The following is a 23,640-nucleotide window of genomic DNA, read 5'->3' on the forward strand; positions in this document are numbered from 1 at the left end:
TAAACCAAAAGAGCAGATATTTTGTAAATAACTACCGTCAAAATTCCGGATTACAATAATTTTTCCGTACTTAAGTCTACAAAAGAAATTAAGCAGGTACGGTACAATTATAATGCATTTCTATTATTTAGGCTAGCTAGTGGTGCTCGTATGTTGTACGCAACTGCGCATTTCCTGATAAACCAAAAGAGCAGATATTTTGTAAATAACTCTAAAAATCAAGATTTCTTTGTCGTATTGATGAAGGGAATGCGTACCACTAGCCGGCAGTATGCAATGCGAGTATTAACACTAGTAGAGTAGTGCTTTGTACTGGAAATCTGCATCGCGTAATACGGTGGCAAATAATTGTGCATTCGCATGATGGATACCCGCACGTGCAGTGCGAACCTAGTTGGCTGATTTTTGTCACAGTATTATTCGGTCGACCGTAGACGTTGTGCCGCACTCACGCTGCGCCATTTACAGCATAATTTGCAGTATATCGGTACATGGTTATAGTTCCGCATCTTGACGCAAAATCAAAACAGAAAACATGTGGAACAGCGCTGTAAATGGAGACCATTCATCTGGAGACACATACAGAAGGACGCTCTCCAGAAAGGGTGACATTCCAACCAATCTGAGCAATGCCATAGAGAGGCATGTTGCCATAGCCACCTCCAAAAGGGCAACTGTCATGATCGCGGAATTATTAAAGTCCGATTCTTCTATCTTCCGTAATGCCGTCCACGAAGAGCAAAATTAAGTGAACAGCTGTTATTTATGACCCCGAAACCACTTCCGCCAATCTTCGTAGTACTTGCGTACCCAGCACGAAAAATGAGTAGCACGACAATATGCTAAGTATTAATTTTTGCGAATTATTCCACTTTGTAGTCACCCCCTTCTTTTACCGCCGCGCATATAAAAACAATTTTTGCGAATTTTCACACGACTGTCTAAAGTTCACCAGTCGTCGGGTTAGTTCGCCTCCTTATGCAAGTACTTACATATAATATCTTGGCAGGAAAGTTGTTACGGAAGAACCGAATATCAGTAAAAAGAGCTCCTTCGGACCAACTCGCAGGAAACGGCGAGGGGTAAGGTGTTCAAGGCGAGGGGTAAACTCTTGCAGTTGTTAGCAAAACAACCGTATACATTCTAAAAATAAACTTTACATAGTCTTCCTACGTAGGAAGACTATGTAAAGTTTATTTTTAGATTGTTGAGAAAAGGAGGCGCGATCGCATAAACAGCAGTCTGGTAGAATTACGGAACCTTGTACTAGCTGCTACCGGAAAGATGGTAACCCTTTTCGATACATTGACTGGATGTGACTAAGACTGTATTCCGCTATGAGATAATAATGAAAAAGCAGACATGCATGCGCATGTTGTCAAATCAATTTTCCACTTAAATTTTGAACAAATTTAAATTTTCTACGAGCACATAACTAACGAAGCCCATATCGGCTTGTGCAGGGACTTCAAGATAAAAGCAAATTGGACAAATCGGAGATCCTACAAAGAACCATAGACTATTTAAGGTCACTGCAATCCAAAAGTAAGACCTTTGATAACAGTAATTTTGTCTAAGGTTATTTCTGTTGGTTATATACAGAGTACTGTATATGCATTATAAATTTTTGTTAACAGGAAATCTTGCTCCAAAAGAAGTCGAAGCTTTTATGGCTGGTTTCCAGGAATGTAAAGGCGAGGTCGAGCGGTACTTGCAGTTGGAGGGCTTGTCCAGTAGCCATGAACCGCACTATTTGAATAACGATTCAATTAAGCACCACCTCATATCTCATCTTCGTTGTAACATAAGCCAATGGGAGTACTACAAAATTCCACAAGCGAACGGAGTTTCACTGGGAAAGGCGATCAGCCATTGGGCTCCACCTGTGCAAGCTCATAAATCGGAACATTATGGACTGAATCACTTCCGACCGCGGTCTCCCGAATCCGGGACCTTCAGTATAGGCTGCCCGCCAGTGGATTTAATATCTCAACACATCTGTCAAAACTCAAATCAGTTACCGCACAGCTCAAATTATATCGGTAACAGTTATGCAGCTTTCCATCCTTTATGCACTACCTCTTCGTCTCCTTTCTTGGTTAAGACACAACCACCTGCAAGAATGTAACGCGTCTACTGAGTGGTCATCCGGAGTACAGCGCACTTTCTATTATAGGCGTAATGTACGGATCGTGTGGCACCTGATACATTATGTGTAAATCACTTTTTACTTTATTGCCATTACTTGTCAGTATTGTTGTGGCAGAAATCAATAATTTATTATGGTACTATCTTGTAGCGTACTTGTTTAGTCTAATATGAAAAACTTTGTATCCAAAACTGTACGCACCAGTAAAACTTAGCTCGTATTGCAAAATAACCAAATTGCGTGCTTGATTGATTACTTTTATTGTTTAATTTTCTTGACAAAGAAATAATTTAAATTCAATGATGTATATGGATGCACAGTCAACACAGTTACAAAGCTAGACGTCTACCGGTAAGCTGTGTAACTGTGTTGACTGTGCAGGGCTTCGACAGGGCTTCTATGCGTAAAACGCGCGTAAAACTGTACAATACACTATGGTGATCGGATTATAAGACTTGAATACTACGCTTGCAGTAGCGCTGCAACAGGTGAATGGCTTCTATTTAGCAATTTTCTAAAGGTCACAAGGTTGACTCTATGTATTGCAGTTTTGCTTGCACCGGCTTCTATGGCACACGTAAAAAGTATCCCTCGTCAGAAAAACCATATACTTTAATGGAAACTTTTGAATTAGACTTAGATATTACAGATGATCTCTTTGTTTTATAATACTTACGAATATGAAACATTTAGATATGGATATAGAACATAAGTAATTTTGTATTTATTTCGACATATACCACATAACTGGTACTACATAAAAAAACGAACATCCGAGACATACTTTCTCATGAAAACACCAACATAATCAGACAAAAAAATCGAATTGGATAATGCGTCAGGAGCGTAAACGGTGAACTGACAGAGTGCTAAAAATTCCAAAATGCCAGCATGGACAGCAAAAGCGGCTACTAAATGCATCAAAAGCTAATTAAAACCAGGATAACAAGTACAATAATGGATGTCGACATCCACGCATTTTCCGCTAAATTTGCGTTCCGGCCATGGAGCTGCATAGAACAATAATTCATCTGCCCTGTAAAACATTTAAGATCAGCACGGCTTATTTGCGTACATATGATATGTTTCGTCGCACATTATTTTCCTTCATTCACGTAAGACCATTCGTTATCAACAAAACTACCATATGCATAGACTTTTGATACACCACCCACAAAATTGCTGTGCATGTTGACATGAAGTTACTAAGAAAAATATCTTAAATTAAGCATTAGGTTTCTGTTACAAAAGCATTTGGCCAAAACAAATTTGAGAATCGTCACTTCGACAAAAAAAATTTTGAATTGTTTTTACGAGTAAAACTTCAATGATCAGTACAGTGCAGAAACACCACGCTGATTTACTATCTTTTATTTTTTCTAAATACATCATCTAAAAAATTAAATAAGAAAAAATGCTTGCGAAAGGTGGCAAAACGAAATTCAAAAACGTAATAAGCTTATCATCAACGCATCCCTAATTATTATCCCTTACGCAATAACTTATCGTCAAAGCACTTGCATGTCGACATGGAATCAGGCGATAAAAGAATTAACAAAACAAAATTTTAGTGCGTTAAATCTGTCATTATTGCACATTAAGAAAACCTAAAGAAAAATCGTCTGCATTAAAAATATAACTTGATCGGTTTCTTACGTTGCCTAATTTTCTACTCACGTTTTCCGTCCACAAGAAAAAACAAAAGTTATGGTTACAAAACAAAACTACTTATTTCCATAAATCAAAACTCGTTGTGTGATTTTCTAGCCAAAATAGCGCTTCATTCTACCCTTCGATTACCTGTTGCTTTACTGCATGTCGTCATGCACAATCGTTCAGCGACGCAGTGCTTCATAAGGATCTGCAAATAAAAAATACACAATAATTCGAAACATTTTATTTTATGATGCTTGGTGTGAAAGGCTATTCGCTTAGCTCTTACCTTAGGACTTCTCCAACATTGGTGTGGGTCCTCACATCAGTGCAGACTGGGTTGAGTGCTGTACCTGCTTTCATAACATGCCGCGCCTGACAAGCTCCACGCACAAAATAGCAACACTTGCAGTGCTTGCAGTGACCATTGACGTTTTAAAATCTAATTTGGCTGTCGACAGCCATAAAACCAAAAAAATCGTCGAGCACCAAAACAAAATCACAAATCGTCTGGAAACACCGTGGTAAGACTGCGAGAAAGTCGAGAATCGCCGTTACTAAAACTGGCTGTCGAAATCAATTTGAGCGCAACGGCGTTGAACGTGAACTGGGGTTGAACATTGAAATTGCCTTACAGCGGAAGAAGCAGCATATAAGTAGCAGCATATAAGTGGCCTGTAGTTAGCCTAGTCTGCAGCAAAAGTACTGCAGTCACCGCGTGTGCAGTTTCGCGTAATTCTTTAAACTTTGTCGTTAAAGCTTTGCTTCCAACATGCTCATTCATTTTTTGTAGCAAGCGCTGGTACACTACCTAATAGTTAAAAATTTAAAATTAATTAGTTAAAAATTGCTTCCAACTAGTTAATTTGGCGCAGTTTGCCTCAAAAGACTTTTGCTTTTTCGTTTTTACGACTTTTGCTTTAAAGGTAATAATTCTTGTCGGTCGACGGATCTTCTTGTTTATGCACAGAAACTATGTGTTTCATAAATGATTACGTAACAAGGTTTGCAGAAAAACTTTGATACTCTATAACGGCTACATGGATCGAAATCGCTTTTTAGGTTATGTGGCGAGGCGACCAATGTCGGTCGACCGACAAAGCTTTCGCTTTAGATGCATTATCTTAACATTGTTATTTGCATCGAACGGTGATAATTTCATGTTGGTTAAGAAAATAAAATTTAGCTTATGCTATCGCCAACATAGACGGCTAACTTAGATACAAATTTTGATGTTGATGTAAAACTTGATTTCTACTCGGCTGCCAAAACTATGCCGACGATATATTTTGTGATAGATTGCGGAGATGTTTGGTCATTTTGATGTACTTTAGAAAATACATTTTGACGAGGGTATTGTAATGGTCATGATTTACACGACATTGTCAGTTGTTAGTTAACGCATTTCAACGAAGTATATTATTATATATACAATCCTAACTCCGTCTTTTCTTTTTCTCCCTTTTCCTCCAACAGTGTCCGGCGCAGAATTTCGTTCGATAGCTTAAAAAACGGCTAAATCCTGTAGTTTGTCCCTACAACTTTAGTTTTTCGATCTTCTTTTCCTTGGAATTACGAAACATGACCAAAACGAATTTCGCTGATTGGCTTATCATAAAGTAATTATTAGTGGATTGGCGGAAATGCGTATATTTTCGAACGGAAACTGCTGACACAGCGTGGCAAACTGGGACATAAAAACTGCGGTACATCAGTAATCAATAAAATTTAATACTCCTGTTTGTCGAAATTTTGTAATTGGCAGAGCATAGTGCAATTTTGTAATTGGCAGAGCGATAGTGCAGTATGATTTCTTTAGCGGAAAGAGGAAAGGGCAACAGTATAGCGCAATCAACTGTACGGCAACAGGTTACGTATAACCGCAAAAATCATTACTGCCGACTGCGTATCAGATTTTGGAAGAAAGTTACTTCGAAGTTCCAAGCACCAAATTTCATGAAACTAGTTTGCGTAATTTTCCTGCTTATTTGTACAGTGGCTTCGATTTTTGGACGTGACATTCTTATTTTTAAAAAATCGCCGTATGCTAGTGATTATTAGTAGAGGAAGAATTATTTGTTGAGTAAATTACTAGTATTATTGACTTTTAATTACTCTACAGATTAATCGAAGAGTGGTGTTTTGGTGCTCCTCCATTTCTTCCTGAAGTCATATTAGCACATGAAATAAATTTCGTTATGCGGACATTCACTCGCGGCATCAGGCTGGACTTTCGCCATCCCATTGTTGCTTATATGGTTCCGTAAAGGCGTAAACTAAATAACAGTTCTATCGACAATTTTATTAACTAATTCCTTTCACAGAAACGTTTTTCCTTTAACACAAAACAAAACTCTGCACTCAGTTTTGGAAACAAAAAAGTGATACTTAGAAATAAGGAATAATATATCTACTATTAGAAATAAACAACCTATAATAATAATGAATAGTAATACTGATAATAATAAAAATCAGTATTTATAATAATTGCCTCGAAAACCGATGGCTCAGTTAACACGCGTGAACACCAAATGCAAAAAAAACATGTCAAATTAAAAACATTTTAGCAAGTAGACGGATTTACTCATTGTTTCAGACGGAAATTTCGGCATTCTGATGGCTTTTTAAAATAAAGTCAATTCGGCAAGGGAAAGTTTAGCATGCGGACCGAGCGGCAATAACTCATGTTTCAGGCGGGAATTTCTGCATTCTACGAGTAGTGGGTTTGTAAAATAAAATCAATTCGGCAAGAGAAATTTTAGCATGCGGACACAGCAGCAAAGAATTTTGGCCGGTTGAACAGAGTTAGGGATTTTCGCCGGCTAGAAAAAGGGGGAGGGATTTTCGACGGTTAGACAGATGGGTAGGGATTTTCGCCGGTCAGACAGAGGGGTAGGGGTTTCCCCCAGTTAGACAAATGGGAAGGGATTTTCGCCGGCTAGACAAAGGGGGAGGGATTTTCGACGGTTAAGCACGGGGGCAGGGATTTTTGCCGGTTTGAAAGAGGGGTACGAGGACATTTGGGTGCTGTGAACATACCCTGCACGATTAGGCTGCGATGAACAGCTGGTTAGCCGTAGCTCGCAACGCTACAGTCTGAATGCAAACGGCTATAAATTTAGCCGGCTGTTCATCGCAGCCTAATCGTGCAGGGTATGTTCACAGCATCCAAATGTCCTCGTAGGGGTTTTCTCCGGTAAAACAGAGGGGTAGGGGTTTTTGCCGGTCTGACACAAGGGTAAGGATTTTCGCCGGATAGACTGAGGGGTAAGAATTTCCGCCGGTTAGACAAAGGGACAGGGATTTTCGACGGTTAGACAGAGAGGTAGTAGCTCGTTAGTTCATCATATTACACTAAAGTTTGCTAATTAATAATTTTTCGATCGAAACTGCTAACTCGTAGCATAACATTATGTGAGCGGCATGTTATTTAATTGGCGGAAAGAAGGAAAGGATAACTGTACTTTAACGGGAAAGGTATATACAAAGACTAACATAAGTACGTATTATTAAAAAGAAGGGAATACGATGAGCATAATAAATGTCCCTGTAATGTGCAAATTCCTATAATTTTCTACGGTATTTTTGCCGGTGAGACAGGGGGGAAGGGATTTTCGCCGGCCAGAAAGAAGAACGGAGATTTTCGCCGGTTAGATAGAAGTACAGGGATTTTCGTTGGTCAGATAGAAATTCAGGGACTTTCGCCGGTCAGATCGAAGTATAGAGATTTTCGCCGGTCAGATAGAAGCACAGGGATTTTCGCCGGTTGGAACAGAGGGGTGTGGATTTTCGCCAGTCAGATAGAAGCACAGAGATTTTCGCCGGTCAGATAGAAGTACAGGGATTTTCACCGGTTAGAACAGAGGGGTAGGGATTTTTGCCGGTCAGATAGAAGCACAGGGATTTTCGCCGGTTAGAACAGAGGGGTAGGGATTTTCGCCGGTCAGATAGAAGGACAGGGATTTTTGCAGGTCAGATAAAACTACAGGGAGTTTCGCCGGTCAGATAAAAGTAGAGGGATTTTCACTGGTTAGAACAGAGAGGTAGGGATTTTCGCCGGTCAGATAGAAGTACAGGGATTTTCACCGGAAAGAACAGAGGTGTAGTGTGGTCAGGGAGAAGAGGAGGGATTTGGCCGATATGTTATTAATAATTTTTTTGGCTGATATGTTATTTGACTCAACCTTTGCAAACGACGATTTACACGAAACAAAATTTGCACTTTCAACCGTCTACCTAAATAACTAACTGACTTAGCTGAATTTTATCGCATTGAGTACTTAATGATTGCATTAATGATTGCATTGAGTACTTAATGGCGACAGTGACAAATTCAAAACAAACGGCATTTCCGATCCAGATAAATTCCGTTTCTTAATTCTTTACAAAACTACCACATTACTTTCTTCAATTCTAAAAATTCTCAACCGAGGCCGGAGGCCGAGGTTGAGCTTGTAATTATAGTAGTGACTAGAGAGTCTGTATTAATGTTGATGTATCAGTTTCCTTTACAATGGACCTTATCCCGTTGCCTCTCGAATAATATTAGCTTTTTCGTCGAGCACGCTTCGCACAATCAGCCTCATTCCAAAGCGTCACGCTTCAGGTCTTGTAGAAGCAACATTTTGATTATTCAAGGACTTTTGTTAAACAGAATCAATAGACTGTTATAAAACTGAATTTATCAGTCAATATTTTACACGGTTCGAACTGTGGACCGCGCTAACAGCTAATCCACATGGCGTTTCTGGAATTCGGTTCCAAACTGAGTAATACTGTTTTACTTGCACTAACGTTTACTTGTTTTTTATTCGCTTACTATATATGCAATTTAGCAGATAAGTAAGTACTATACTCCACTCTAGCTATCATTAAGCAATATATAATTAAGGGCTTAAATTACTTAATAATGTGGCTAATAATGCTGTATGTTGCTTATCTCATGGTTGCCTTGGCAAGTGAACTAGAGACTATACGGCAGTGTCAGTAACATTACAGTTTAGGGATGATTAAAAATTTTTTCACGTATGAATTTGATCAAGCCTTCTAAATAAAGCATATTGCACTTAGTTCTTGTGTCAAAAATTTCATTCCCAACCTCACTGGATGGATAAGACGGCGTAAAATACTAGCATGTATGCATTTTTGACATTAAGAAACTAACACTTCGACTCTGAAGTATGATCTTACAGAATTACACAAACACCGGAACAACAAATCTGTGTAATGTTATGGCCTACACACGCTAATTTCTAGTATTTACTATTTATTTACACTGATGTAAAGTAAAACATAATTATTTGCTTTGCTGTATAACACAAATATAAACAGCTATAGTCACTGCGGACAAAAAATTTTGTAATAAAAGTCTGTGATAGAGCGATGTTGCAGGCTAATGTAACTACTCGTTCGTCCGCGCGTACAGGAATCTTATCTTCTAAGTACCACGATTCCCATCCTTGGAAGCATTTGTCTCCCAGGAGCACTTCTGTTTCCGCACCGGACCTAGCCTGTAGCAGTTTCCGTCGTCCCTCGCAGTTCTCGTATTTCCACGTTGATTCTCGTTGGCCTTCGGTACCACCCGAGAGCACCGCTTCCCTGGGTAGTCTGACAGCAGCACCTCGTCGTCAGCTTACCCCTGCAAGTGAAGACGAGGAAGAGGAAGTAAGTGCGAAGAGTTCTGCAAAGCTGTCGCCTGAAGGTGACCAACATACTCCGTTAACATTGAAAGAAAGCGTGGCTTTGCATGCTGGAAAGGTCAAGAGCCAGCTTCACGCTGAAGACACCGACAGCAGGCTCATTTTGGCGGATATGAAGGAAAGCTTAACGGGATTTTTCAAAGTGCTATGTAATCCAGGAGAAAAATGGGACACCGGTCTGAAAGTACGAACTGGGGGACCGCTAGAAATCGCAAAATCATGGCGATTGAAAGATTTGGAAAAGAAGATGTTAGAAGATCCTTTTCTCCACTAAACAGATATATGCATTTTCCGTTTCATGAACTGCAAAATTACGCTTCCTCTTCTGTTGGATTATTTGGGGCAAAATAGCCTAAATGCAAATATCCAGTCAAAAATAAAAAGAGTTTGCAACTGCCACGTTTCTAAACGCAACGCCAGGTAACTACAAACTGCAGATTGCTAATGAATAATGGTTTATAACCTGATTTGTGTTACGTCTTGTCTTTTATAGTTTATTTATGCTGCTTAGCCTTCTGTGAAATTTCCGGAATTCAGCTAAACAGAAATCTTGGATTTATTGACTTATAAGATCATAAATTCTGAATCATACTACACATTTGCACATTTTCTACCCATGCCGATAAGAAGAAAACAAACCGGTTCAGCAACCAATTGTAGCATGACGAGCACCCGTTGCTTCTGTTAATTTCTTGACGTTCCGGACCAAATATAAAGCATACACGCACTTAATTTCCACTTCTTCAATACCTTGCAACCGACCACAACGGTATAAGTACCGCCATCGTCGCATTATATTAAATTTTTACATTATTTAGAATGGGGTCTTTGCAGCTTCTCTCGTTAACGGTGGGTTTTACAATCAGCTGGACACTGACTTTTGCAGGTAACTTTGAACCGCCAATTTCGAAAAGTAACACGTATTGTGATTCAGTATTTGGCCAGTGAATGCACGCGTTGCTACTAGCCTACTGCAGCTAGTCTCAAAGTTTTTAACAAGTGTGAGTTCGATGCTGTAATAAGTTTATTTTTCACAGCTGCTACCACTAAGCCATCAAAGTGCGAATGCTGGGATATAGAGGTGAAAGACACACTGGCCCATGTATGCGGAACCGATGGAAAACAGCATCAGGGTCCGTGTTGGGCTGAATGCTCAAGTAAATTTTACCGATCAACGGATGAAAAAAAAGCTTTGCAAAAGTATTCTAATTCAAGTTGTATCATGTAAGCCGCTTCGTTTCTTAACGTATAAAATACACAGCTTCATTGTAGTTTTATCTCTGCATATCAGGTGTTGTCCCGGCGTATTACGGAAACTGCACGTCCAAAGTAAAACTCAGCCCGAGTTGCAAGAAATGCAACGATACATACGATCCAGTTTGTGCCACTGACGGGATCAATTATAACAATCCGTGCTCCGCCCGCTGTGCCGGTATGTTTTTGTCCGTAGTACTTAATCTATATTCATTCCTGCTAATCATCACAGGATGTTAGTTATCCGGTATGTTAGGTCGTCTTATGCGGTATGTTAGTTATAAAAACGAAAATGTTGTTTAATTACTGTACTTTGATTCCCATTGTAGGAGTTGAAATCGTCAGCTATGGTCCTTGCTCGAATCAAAAGAACGCCGATATTAAATGTATGTGTCCAAAGAAAGTCAATCTAACCGATGCCGTATGTGGAGCGGATGGCGAAACTTACGGAAACGAATGCTACGCAAAGTGTAAAGGTAATAATGGCTAGCCGGACGGCGGCACTGGCTAGCATCTGTACGACAGTGCGCTTTTGAATTGGCTTTTAATTACATTCAAAATTGGTTAAAAAATATCTTATATGTAGTTTTTTATAAACCTTAGGCTGTAAACTAACTACTGTACTTGTATACAATACATCAAAGTCGTTTTTCCACGCATTATCTAATCGCAAATCTTTAAGGCACTACGGTGAAAAGCGTTGGTCGGTGCCCTTTTCCCAAACTGGCGTCCTGCATGTGCGGCTTCGATGATCGAAAGATCGTCTGTGGACAGCAGCGCCGGGAATTTTCCAATTTATGCTTTGCTGCTTGTGGAAGTACGTTCAAAAACATTATTTTGATAAATCCAAGCGACAGTTTGTGCGTCTTCATTACCCCTACATACATGAATAAACAGCTGTTTTCTGTATTTGCTAGTCTGATTCCTATTTCCTGACTGTCATAAATAACAACCTGTATAAAAATCAACTGAACTTTTGATTAAACCAATTTAAATAAGTAATTAATCAAGAAAGTAATTTAAAAAGCTGAACTAAAGGAAATACTAACATTTTTTTGCGCTATTATCAGTTATAATAAGTATGTTACAAACCCTTGCCATTACAGAATCCGCCCCCATTCACTACGGAGACTGTTTGGGAGTTCCTCGGATGGTTACAAATAACTGGATGCGATGGGCATCTTACTCTGTATGCGGAGCTAACGGGAAGGAATACGGCAATATGTGTCAGGCAAATTGCAAAAGTCAGTGGGTTTTCGTACTACTTATTAAACAAAACTTTAATAAATTTTTTTGCGAAGCGGCTGAAGAGCCTACTCTACTTTTGCAGAAGTGAAGATTCAGAGCCAAATTTATTCCGAATGTGGCGGAAAAAATAGGACATTATGGTAACAGAATATCTTACTAGAATCCGTGGAAGGTGTTAAAAAAACGTACAATTCATGCAAATGGATGGATTTTCTAGAGTACACCTTTTCGGTGCTCGTAACAGGTGCAACTGCAGAAAAATCTTATTTTGTGGTTTATCTTTGTATGTTAATTTTGTGAATTGTGCATCTGCATACTCAATATCTTGGTCAATTCTTTTTGCAAGCTCATAATAAACTTGCTTTTGCGCTTTCATAACCATTCTGTGTTTTACATAATTTGCCTCTTTCTTCATCTGAAAACTTGAATATCGGGCTCAAAATTTATTAAATGGGCTGCTGATTACTGTTGGTTACGAGTTTTGGCATCTGTAAGCCTTGTAAAAAAAACCTCCCGGAATAATGTCTGGGCATCGGTGCGTTGACTAATCGATGCACATGTTAGTTGAAGATCGGAAATTTTTGACTAGTGAGTTACACTGCCTATCGTCTTGTAGGTACATATACGTACTAAAAGTCGTACTTTATGCATATCTATATAATAATTACCGCACGAAAACAACTAAACCGGTTTAAAAACCAGCGCAGTGCACTAACCAACGTCTTGTTATCTAATAACATTTAATTACGTACGAATCTAATTCACCTTCCCACAAGTAAATACTACACCGTTAGGATGACCTTTCACATTTACACCATTCCACGCGTATAATCGAGCGGGCTCGCTTCGCTCGCCCGCGTTTTTTTCAATATAAGCACTTTGAGGTTTTAAGACACGGCGACCTTGACCTTCTGGTTCCTCACACCCCGAAATTGCGGTTCTAAGACACGGCGACCCTGACCTTTGGGTCGCTGTGTGACCTTTGTGACCTTAAGGTTCCCGACACAGCGAAACTGCGGTTCTAAGACACGGCGACCCTGACCTTTGGGTCGACGTGTGACCTTTGTGACCTCCGAAACTGCGGAAGACACGGCGACCGTGACCTTTAGGTCGCGGAGTGACCATCTGCCCTTTACGTTCCCGAAATTTAAAACTGTTCTTAAGACTGGGCGATCGTAAACGCTGGGTCGCTTTTCAATCCAAAGTTTTCATCTTTCTTATACTTACGAGATTTAACAACAGTTCGGAAACTTAGCCCACACTAAATTTAGAAGTAAACTTTTTTAGTATTTCAGAAGAATTTTGAATGTTTCAAAACATTTCGAAACTATCCTGAACGGTATAAAAAAAATCAAAATTATCATCGAAAACATTTTTAATACGTTAAAGTACGTTAAAACGTTTTTAAATATTACGATGAAACATTTATAAATACGTCGAATTTTTTTTACATTTGTTTGAACATATTTGTTGTATCCTCGGATGTTAAAACAGACTTCATTGTCCTAAATACTTTTAATCATTTTTGAACTTTTAAATCAAACAACTATATCTCAAAAATCTAACCAATAAATATTTACATTCTTGGCCATTTATGTGGTCAAGGTTTGCCGTGTAGCAATTGGATTATTTCTCAGGTCTCCAATTACGATAGAAAATTAGGCTGGCCGAAACGTTTAAGTACGTGAAGCCAACGATTTCTCGATTACTCTGATTTTACTTGTCAAAATAACATTTACCAATGTATTAAATTTCTTGGTCTGAATGCTTGGTTTTATGCTTGGCTTGAAGAGGTTAGTATTACATTTGCACACTAGAAAACATGGTACATGGCAGCCTTTTTTATCATTTGAATATGCAGCGTCTATATGGCGATATATTCCAGATAAAAGATTGATATGCTGCAACAGGTTTCATCCAATGATAATTCAGTAAAAATCTTCTGCTTAAGTGAACAGGATCTACGTGGAACTGTCCTTTTGCAACTTCACGAGATTCCAAATAATGAGCTAATATTAGCCTGCTAGGACCGTTGTTTAGGCAGTCGGGTATTCACTAAGAATTGCATCTTAGTCTATCTGACTTCTAAAGTTACCGTAGTCTCCCGGCAACGACTAGGTTACAACAGGGACCCGCAAGCACATAACGGAAATCATCTGAGTCGACAATTTTTTCTCGAACATCTACGAAATGGATATTAAATTAATTTTTTGAACTTTTAATACATCCTAAATCATTTTTTTAAGATAATGTTAATTGCAATTTCCAAAAAAATGAAATATTTTAAATTAAAAATTTCAAAATATTTCATGTTTTAATTTCTTTAAAATTGTTTTTAAAAATTATATTTTACGTTTTAATAATTTATGACAATCCTTTCAAGTAAGTTGCTGCCCATTCAAATTAATTTTCAGTTCAAAATTCGATTTGCATTAGATTTTATTGTTAGGTATATATCGGTTTTCTAAATTTTATAACCCAGAATTATTCTCGGATGAAATCTCGAGATATTGCCATGGTTTTGAAATAGTATTGCAATATATCGTAAATGTGTTTATTTCTTTAAGTAAGTTTCCTGCCGCTGATATATTGTTAAACTTGAAACCCGCTACTGAAGTGTTTTTCTAAATGGTTCCCGCATGGTATTGTTAAACCGAAAACCAAGGTTATATTTTGAATAACACCTTGAAAAGATATCCCTGTGAGCTTTCGAAGAATGCAGTGGAACGCTGATGACTCATCAGTAAATTTGTATGTTTATTTGTTTTTTTTGTAACTCAGAAATTCTTCCCAGCAAACAAACTTAAAATTTGAAAATGCATCATGCATAATCATAACACGAAAACTTCTGGAAGTGTCGAATAAAAATCCAGCGTGAGAGCGGCTATCATTTAGCAAGCACAATGTCGTCTATCGTTTAAGCTTGTATATCGCGAGCCGGTTGCCGCACTGTCAACTCCTAACATCAACAGAACTTTTCTGAAAAAATTTAGAGCTGCTCGTTTGCAACTTCGCCAGTTAAAAATGGTGTGAAAAGTTTTCGTGTCCCAAGTTGCAAAACATATTAACTGCATTTCTTTCACGCATGAACATTTGAATATTTTCAATCGTCTCGCGTGGAACACCTCCTATGTTGATAGTATTGCAGTTGTGGACTAGGCGAGTTATGCAGTTTGCGCACTGTGTGATTATTCAAAAAATGCCAGTTTTCATTTGATTTTCGTAAGTCACTTATTCCAATAAACGAACAAGATGAGGTGTGGCCATTTTGTCTGCGCATCCATCCCAAACGACCAACAGGGACAATTTTTAGGCTCTGTGTAGTACTCGATAGCCTTCATTTAAAAAGTTTTTACAAAATCAGTTTGATTTAAGAAAATAAACGCAAGTACGTTTTAAAGGTTACTCTGGGAAACCTTACTATACAAAGTCTACGGAACCATGCAACAGCCAACCTGGGAAGTTGATAATAACTCCGAAAGAAGCTTGTGGTTAACCAACTGCGTCTTGAGGAACGATATGTTTGAGTTTAACGTATCCGCACGTCTTTGTTATGAAAATAATAATTTTATTGTTGGCCCGGAAGTACTGATTGGCTGTTGCTTGAAACGGCGACTGCACTGTGAGCGTGAACGATGTTTTACCTGTCCCACTTCGCATTCTTATTGTTTATCAAAATGCATTGCTCTATTTATTTTCAGTAAAAACTAAAGATTTGGGAAGCACAGTTGACTATTTCTGAACTATTAACGGAAGGCGGAGCCGCAGGCGACGCCGAGCTGCGGCGCGAGTGGAGCTCGCGGAGCAGCAAGTCAGACATCGAATTTGTGGATATAAGGAAACATTAATAAAATAATTCCCAGTGTCTGGCGTGGTCAACCTGTTCAGGGTGCGGGTACGGGGTACCTGTAATCTAGGCACGCGCAAAAAATAAATAAAATCTGAAAATATAAACTAGATACCACCAAAATTAGTGCTTACCGATATTTATTAAACAAGTTTTAAGGAGTTTCAAAACAATTAACAGCACAAAAAATAGCACACCGATTACCATAATTTTACGTTCTCTTATAAGTGACCGTCAGTAAAAAATATGGAGATATATGCCATATATATTATGAAAAATACGGATTGCTGCTGTTTAGGTAGGCGCGATTCAAGTACCACATAACCTAAACGTTTCTGGATTATTTGCAACTTTTTCGTTACAGGGAATGGGGTTGGAAGGGTTTGTATACGTGTCAGCCTGATACTATAAAACACATTTAATGTAATTGAAACAATCGAAATTTAATTATACAAGTAGCGGTTGGGCTTTGTGCTACGTTTGCGGTATTATGGTTGTAATAATTCAGTCATTTTAGCATTTTACAACATGGAATGGTGGTGAAAATCGTGTGGAAAGACGTTACGCAAACTTGAATTCCGCCGTAGTGCTGCAATGGTACCGGGTAGTAGCTTTTTGTGCAGCGGAGGAAATTAATAGTGTATGATACTGCATGCTTTAAATGTAAACATGCATTTGAAGAAAAAATCATTGATTATGAATTTTGCGCTACGTTTAGTGTAAAAATTAAGCGTAAAAGTATTCCAGAACAAATAACCTTAAAACTAGTCTTTAAATCACGTAAGTAAGGTTAGTTAGTTTTACAGTAGTTCGTTCAATTTCTTCCGCGCAAATTAAGGAGGACAAATCCACGGACGCGAGCCCGTGGAAAGGATTTGGAAAGGAAATTGCCATGGAATTCCATGGAATCCGTGGATTTACGGAAATCCAAACGGATTTCCGTAATTCCAAGGATTTCTTAGTTTTCGTTGGAAAACCGTTATTTAACTATCTATTTACATAACTATGAACAAAAAATCATTTTGATTAACTTCAGCTGCTTAATTACTGCGCATTCGTCATTAAAAACTTCATTTGAAACTCCAAACACATTAAAGAAACCTAAACATTTACTATCTGCCTATCATAAACCAAGGCAGACTGGCAGTAATATGCTGCTGTAGTATAGACTGTATAGTATAGTACCGGTACGATTTACGAATACTGTCGGCCATGCATACGCAAGTTGAAGAAAGCGAAAAACAACATCAAAAGTCGGCAGATTGTAGATTGTTAGCTACTGAGCGCTGCCGTTAGATATCTCCGTATCATCCTTTCCAAGAAGATGACTTTGATTTTTCTCTTGTTTTGGTCAACTTAAGTATACGGTTTCATATTTTGACTTACTTTGATAGAAAAATTAAAAATGATTGAACTCGAAATTTCTGAATTCTGCAAATGTTGAAGAGCGGTTCCTTTACGTTGCAGCCGGTCGAATTTCTGTCCTCTGTTTGCTCTTTTATGGATTTTTGTAAGTTCATGCTTCGAATTATTATATGAGCTAAGTTTTTCTAGTATATTTGTTTTGCCAGAAAATCTGAACACCAGGTGACCGAAATATGCAAATTTTTGAAGAAGGACATTGTTTTCTCTCGGATAGATCAAGCAGACTTCCTGACCTATTGAGAATACAAAAGAAATAAAATAGAAACAGTAACTATAGAAACAATAAAATAGAAACGCTATTTTCAAAATAAATCGTTTGAGACCGGAAGACGAGGTAATGCAAAAATTTGCAGCCGCCTGTCGAAAAACAACACGAAAAATGTTTTGTTTTCATTGTTTTTCCCTGACATTTCTATGCGCTTGGAATTCCAAATACAGGGAATCTGGAATTCCAAGCAAAAATTGGAATTCCACGGATTTCCTAAATTCCAATTTCCAAATCCGAGCCGCCCGCGAGGAGTGCGGATTTGGAAATTGGATTCCATCCGTGGAATTCCATTTTCCTTGGACGGTCGTTCCTTAGCGCAAATGGACTGCCAGTTTTTCTTACAAGTTTTTGCCGCTTGATAGGTGTCAACAAAACATGCCAGTTTAACAATTCAATTTAGCTTACACATCGCTCTTGCAAGAAAAAGATCGAATCAGGTTAGCTTTTAAATCGTTGGTCAGGGATTGGCTTTCCAAAACTTACTTGCGCATTTCACGAGCTTTAATTGTGCGAAGTTTCTGTTATTCCGTGCACTGGACAAACACGGCTGAAAAGAAGCAATTTTCTAATTTTGGAATGTGTAATTTTAGTTTCCCGCTTCCAGGACATCATCGAAATCTATCCAATTTTTCAAATTAATTCTTAAAGAACTTCGTTCTTGAGATAATCTTGGTTTGGTTCAAGATATGCGTGTTGGAAACACATATTTCACACACATATGTACGCCAAAATGTGTGGCACATTTTGGCGTACATCCGCAAATACATGGTGAAACATTTTGGAGCTGCTAAATCCGAGTCATACGATCATTTCTACGATGCACTCTATGCCAAAAACGATGCCGAATTTGAAGATCACTGGGCAAAAATTCAAGAAGCATTACCGGACGATGCGGTCGAGTATGTGACCAAAAACTGGTATGATTCGCGTCACATGTGGAGCCTGGCATACCGGCGTGGATTTCGACTGGTGTGAAACAACACAAAAAATTTTGTGGAAGCTTTCTTCAGAGCGGTGAAGGCAGCGATTCGAGTTACCAGGCGCATAAGACCGCATCTAGCAGAATGCATCCGGATACTCTATGAATTTTCCTGCGAATCTTTTAACAGCATATCACACTAGAATCCGTGGAAAGGGTAAAAAAGGTGGTACGATTCATGCAAATGGATGGATTTTATAGAGCAAACCTTTCGGTGCACGTAGCAGTACAGCAACTTAATAAATTTTCTGGTTGATCTTGTAGTTGAGCAGTTTTACTTTGAGCGTCATGTATTCTCGATGTTCTGGTCAACTTTTTTTGAAGGCTCATACATAATAAACCTGATTTTAAGCGCTTATAGCCCTCAAGATAGCTTTTATATCCATCAAATCTTTTAATTTGCCTTTTTCTTCGCTCAAGTACCGGGCTCAAAATACATTAAGTGTGCATTGATTCCTGCTGATTACAAGTTTTGGTGTTACAACCATTGTAAACAAGCCTCCAGGTGCTTTGGTTTTTTGATTAATTGATATCAGTCGGAAATTTCTGAGGCGAACTGCCTATCGGCTAGGACATACATGTACTTTATTCCTATAATTAATTAATCAGCGTTACAAAAAAAGGCACGAAAACAATTAAACCGGTTTGAAAACTGCGTTGCGAATGGACTAATGCCTTATAATCTAAAACATTCGATTACGTAAATCTAGTTGCGCGTCTTTGCGAAAGCATCTGTACATAATAGTGCTATCACTGCAGATAGCGTGTTTTGTATTAAAAAGATGCTAGAAATTCGACTTCTTATACTTTGGTATTGTACAGGTGTCACCAACCAATGCCGCTTTACAGTAGTACAGACCAAATTGTTTATTGCCGAGTAAAAAATTCGCTGTGCTATTTTATAGGGCACTGCATAAGCACTTATATGAGTACCATAATTATCGAAATTGTGGCACCTCTCGCAATATTCGCACCCCCTGTAATATTAAGCGCCCTCCCCATACATGTTCGAAAAATAAGGGCGCCGAAAAAGGGCACGAAAAGGAGGGTATAGTACGAGTTTAAAATGTACTACAGAATGTACTGCACGTTGTGCTACAGAATGTACACTGTAACGTACTACAGACGCAAGCTGGCATAATTTGGTAATGTTGCAAGATGAGTGTGTTTAACGAGTTTTTTTTAACATAAGAAAACCTAAGAATCTTAAGAAAACTTCTAAATACAAGAAGACTTGGAAATCTGAGGAACTGAAGACACTGTTCCCAAAAAAACTGCGAAAGTCCTGTTCGTAACGGTGGTTGGCCACTTGAACACGGCCAATCCGCACTGCGGCTGTGGATAGACACATCTGCCTGTGATTTCTGGCTAAGATTGGTTAGACACAGAAAATTTTTTCGCAGGTGGGTGTGTTTTTATGGAGGGCGCTGTTCCAGCATCCCTTACCTGCCGCCCCCACCGTCGCCGATAAGTATTATCTCGGCATGCGGGTGTCAAACGCCTGATTCCGGATCAGTGCACCACCATTCGGAAGGAGGCTCGCCGCGAGCGGGATGCCGGGCTGCTGTACCGCCTGCTGACGCTGCTCAGCGACATTCCGACTCAACTCAAGGATTTTAAGCATTCATTTTTTGTGCGTTGGATGCGCTGATGGAGATGTGCTGCCGGTTGTGGTGGGCGGGGAGGGTCTGCTGCAGTTGGGCAATGGTATGCTCTAGAGTATGGGCCGATTACAGTATGTGGCCGGCGACGGTGCAGCGGCTGGACAGGATTAATCCGGCGCAGAAACCAGTGGAGTTGCCGGCGATCAAACCGATCCCAAAGCCCGAAGGGTTTAAATTGCAGTTTTAAGTTCATAATGGAAGGGTGATTTTTTGTGCTTCTTTTGCTTGGTTTGTGGTCCAGTGTTCCGTGAGTCTTTGAATTTCAGTTGAAAATGTCGATAAAAGTATGAATCGTCGGATAAGCAGCATTTTATGAAACATAAATACTTAAATAAAACTGAAGAAAATCGGCGAAATTACAGCACCGGGTGCTCTTATTAAATGTCAAGCCCAATAAGCCGGTAATAAAAGTCGATAAACGGTCAGAAAAACGAGGCGGTGAAAGTTGGCAAGCAGTTGCATTCAGTCTTTACAGATACAGTACCGGGATGCAGCGCGAAGCTTATAGCTAGCATCGCCGTATACCCGGTAACCAGTGGCAACCACTGCGTTCAGTTTTAGAGCAGGATGTGCTGCTGTTTAAAAAAATTAATAGTAAAAATAATGGTCCCTCTGAAATTTATTGTTTAAAAAATAGTAGCACCCCCCGGAATAATCGCACCTCCGCGCAATAAGCGCATAAGTTATAGTACTGCAAAAGCCGAGCCGCAAGGTTGGCCCGCCATCGTCGACTCTCACTTCGTCGAACAGACACGACGTCGACTCGTCACGGCGTCGAACTCACGTTTTGTTAAATCACCTCAGTTTTCTTAGGTTTCTTAGGGGTCTTAGGTTTTTCAGATTCTTAGGGTTCTCAGTTTTCTAAGGTGAAATGTTTCTGTGAAATGAAATGCAGAGCATGAGTGAGTGTTGACTGTTGAACGTACCTTGCGAGCTCTGTTTGGTACATCGTAATAAAATCCGTCCATTCGATCGGTTGGACGGACTATTTGGAAACCGGTCGTCCTACAATTTCCATTTACTCTATAAATGACCAGAAATAAATCACCAATGTTTTTTTCTACATTAAATGTTTCTAAAGTTGATGTCGTCGCAGATACAAGCGCATAGCGAAGGCGTCCATTTCCAGCTTCTCTGTGTGCTTTGGACAGCGGGCGCTACAGTACTCTTACCTTATAAAGCGCGATTCCCGAGAAAATCCAGTTGCGTCAAACGTTATGCACTGCGAAACTTTCCATGGTCAATAAAATCATTTTGCGCTGTTTTCGCCTTGTACCGTTTTTAACCGTCGTTCTTTTATAACTTGTAGTAATCTGTACTAGAGCAATAAGAATGTTAGGCACCACAAATAACCAATTACAATGTAGGACACCTAAGCTACTATTATAAGTTATTGGCTGGTTGTTAAGATATACTGTCAAACTATTCTTAATCGACACCTGGACATTTTATTTTATTGGTTATCATGATAATTGCCCGACAAGACCGTGCTTCATAATTCCGAACACATTCAGATTCCAAATTCAGCGACCCATTTCTGAACAGAAAGAAGTTCATCATGGCACGTTAGTCAAAATCAATGTGTCCGTGGCGCTTTTTGTGACGACAAGCGATCTTATGGTTGGGTTTTATTAGTTGTATTACATGTATGCCATGCATAACCTCATAATTAAATGTAAATTGAATTACCGTTTGCATTCCTTCCTGCGTTCTCCATGTAGTGCGTAGGCGCATATATAATATCACCCCGACTCGAGTGCTAATCATGGAAGCGATAATCACTTTGGCATAATTCTGGCAGCAGCATTTGTGGAGCCGCGTATAAACTCCGAGTACATATCATCACCCGGCCCACACACAAATGCTGCCACCAGAACCCCGTGGGTCCGAGCGATGGGGTGTTACGCAACGGCCTGAACAACTGCGCCCGATCTCGGCCAATTATATGGCAAAAAACGCTCTCAACCCGGGAGAGGTAGGCGCGCGCCCAGTGCACCTATACTCGTACCCTCACTACGGGGTACAGTTCTCGTATGAGCAGTAACCTCGTTCAAAACTGCGAACCCTCTCCGTAAAATACCGTGCAACGATCCGGTATCTTGTACGTAATTGTGTTCTTTTAGGTTAGCGTTTGGTAGTCGGTGCAGTGCCATTAGCTAACGCCATAAACCTATCCTCAAAACGAAGAAAATGGCTACTCGTACTTGTCACGTAACCGCCAGCTGGTGGCGGATTCTGCCGACCGAGTCGACTTCCGTTTCCGTCAAAATATCAGTTTTATTATTATGCGTACAACAAATATTCACTGGGGCATTCTTCTACAGCAAAGAAAAGGCACGTGCTTCAAAATGGAAGCAGAAGAATTCCAATGCATTCAATACTGAGGAAAATAAAAAGGTCAGTTTCAACCGAAAAGAAGATAACTGACATTACGCACCCATTTGTCGCCGGACTGATCGCCTTGTTGTTGGATCTCGTTTTGAGGTGCACGGGCCGTGACGTAGAGTGCCGAGTATCTGACTCGGCATAGCCTGGGAGGGGCTATCGGATCGGGCCAGGTTGGGCCAAGAGTTGCAACCATCCTCGCACTTCCACGGTTGACGCGACACTTAGGCTTGGCCACGTAGACCGTTGTGCTAGAGATGATAAAAACCAGTGCGCGTTCATTAACGGTTGGATTTTTTTCCCTTACGATTTTCTTTTTCGTAAAATGGAAATAGCTTCCCTAGCCCATTTTATCCTAGGGGCTGTCGTCATGGATGGGTACCACCGGGCCACCCGACTGTGGCAAAATCTGCGCAACATGGGAAGAAGGGTTCGAGATTGGATAACAACAAAATATAGAAGAACAGTATGTTTTTCTATATTATGTCATCATCCTTTAACGAAAACGTTCGTAGGTGCGAGGTCCCGCGCTGCCATTCCCGAGAGAAACTGTGTGATACATGAATTTGCCTCCCACCATCCAGATTCTGACGGAATTAGGAGGGGTTTCCTTTTGGGATATCTTCACCTGCTAATTCGTTTTTTTTTATTTATAACGCAATCTCCATCTTACATACTGTGCTTAAGTTTCTTATAGAAGCCCACCTTAAACAAACTCGCAATTATATGTGGGGAAAATAACAACTGAAAACAAGGCACATATTCGCCTGAGCCATATGTATCAGCTAAGCCATATCACTGAGTACACTGAATTCTTATGTTCTTCGATTTCTTATGTAACTGTGTGTTCTGAGCCGTGACTGTGTTTTGAGATGGTTTCTTTTAGAGGTTTCTGTTCGGATACCAAAAACCAAAATTTCATGGTACGTGTAACGGTAAATAAATTGCTCCGTTTTCCTTAAAAAATGCCCGCCACAGCTTATATTGGTAGTAACACCGTGCTCTAGCCGTACAGGGACGGCATATTTACTGGAACTAAAACAGGCTTACGTAACTACCTAATGTACAG

At 39.6% G+C, this 23,640-nt stretch overlaps 3 protein-coding genes across 13 annotated transcripts; 2 read left to right on the plus strand and 1 right to left on the minus strand.

The window, feature by feature from the left end:
• Nucleotides 1-1,672: 1,672 nt before the first annotated feature.
• LOC129581352 (uncharacterized) lies at nucleotides 1,673-23,202 on the minus strand. 7 transcript variants are annotated; one of them, XR_008689489.1, is made up of 7 exons: nucleotides 23,149-23,202; nucleotides 22,879-22,980; nucleotides 22,624-22,822; nucleotides 21,359-21,504; nucleotides 21,113-21,209; nucleotides 2,080-2,114; nucleotides 1,673-1,998 (listed from the first exon to the last, which is right to left on the minus strand). XR_008689489.1 is itself a non-coding variant. In XM_055472360.1 (6 exons), exons 2-6 carry the CDS (start codon nucleotides 22,941-22,943, stop codon nucleotides 21,023-21,025), a joined length of 543 nt encoding a protein of 180 aa, XP_055328335.1. In that variant the 5' UTR covers nucleotides 22,944-22,980; nucleotides 23,073-23,202; the 3' UTR covers nucleotides 20,013-21,022. The 7 variants fall into 7 exon arrangements, 2 of the variants coding, with proteins under 2 accessions (XP_055328335.1, XP_055328334.1); XR_008689492.1 differs by lacking the exons at nucleotides 1,673-1,998; nucleotides 2,080-2,114 and having other exon boundaries at nucleotides 20,013-21,209; nucleotides 21,359-21,408; nucleotides 21,463-21,499; XR_008689490.1 differs by lacking the exons at nucleotides 1,673-1,998; nucleotides 2,080-2,114 and adding an exon at nucleotides 20,013-21,047.
• LOC129581351 (uncharacterized) lies at nucleotides 9,139-9,897 on the plus strand. Its single transcript, XM_055472358.1, has one exon. The coding sequence runs from the start codon at nucleotides 9,185-9,187 to the stop codon at nucleotides 9,773-9,775; it is 591 nt and encodes a 196-aa protein (XP_055328333.1). The 5' UTR covers nucleotides 9,139-9,184; the 3' UTR covers nucleotides 9,776-9,897.
• Nucleotides 10,259-12,403, plus strand: LOC129581350 (serine protease inhibitor dipetalogastin-like). Of its 5 annotated transcripts, none has more exons than XM_055472355.1 (7): nucleotides 10,259-10,387; nucleotides 10,539-10,658; nucleotides 10,793-10,933; nucleotides 11,085-11,231; nucleotides 11,438-11,572; nucleotides 11,862-12,003; nucleotides 12,089-12,403. In XM_055472355.1, the coding sequence occupies exons 1-7, from the start codon at nucleotides 10,321-10,323 to the stop codon at nucleotides 12,132-12,134; spliced, it is 798 nt and encodes a 265-aa protein (XP_055328330.1). In that variant the 5' UTR covers nucleotides 10,259-10,320; the 3' UTR covers nucleotides 12,135-12,403. The 5 variants fall into 5 exon arrangements, with proteins under 5 accessions (XP_055328330.1, XP_055328329.1, XP_055328332.1 ...); XM_055472354.1 differs by having other exon boundaries at nucleotides 11,862-11,999; nucleotides 12,086-12,403; XM_055472357.1 differs by having other exon boundaries at nucleotides 10,539-10,725; nucleotides 11,862-12,093.
• Nucleotides 23,203-23,640: the final 438 nt, after the last annotated feature.

The sequence above is a fragment of the Paramacrobiotus metropolitanus genome, unplaced genomic scaffold, assembly GCF_019649055.1.
Source record: "Paramacrobiotus metropolitanus isolate TYO unplaced genomic scaffold, Prichtersi_v1.0 Parri_scaffold0000005, whole genome shotgun sequence".
NCBI lineage: Eukaryota > Metazoa > Tardigrada > Eutardigrada > Parachela > Macrobiotidae > Paramacrobiotus > Paramacrobiotus metropolitanus.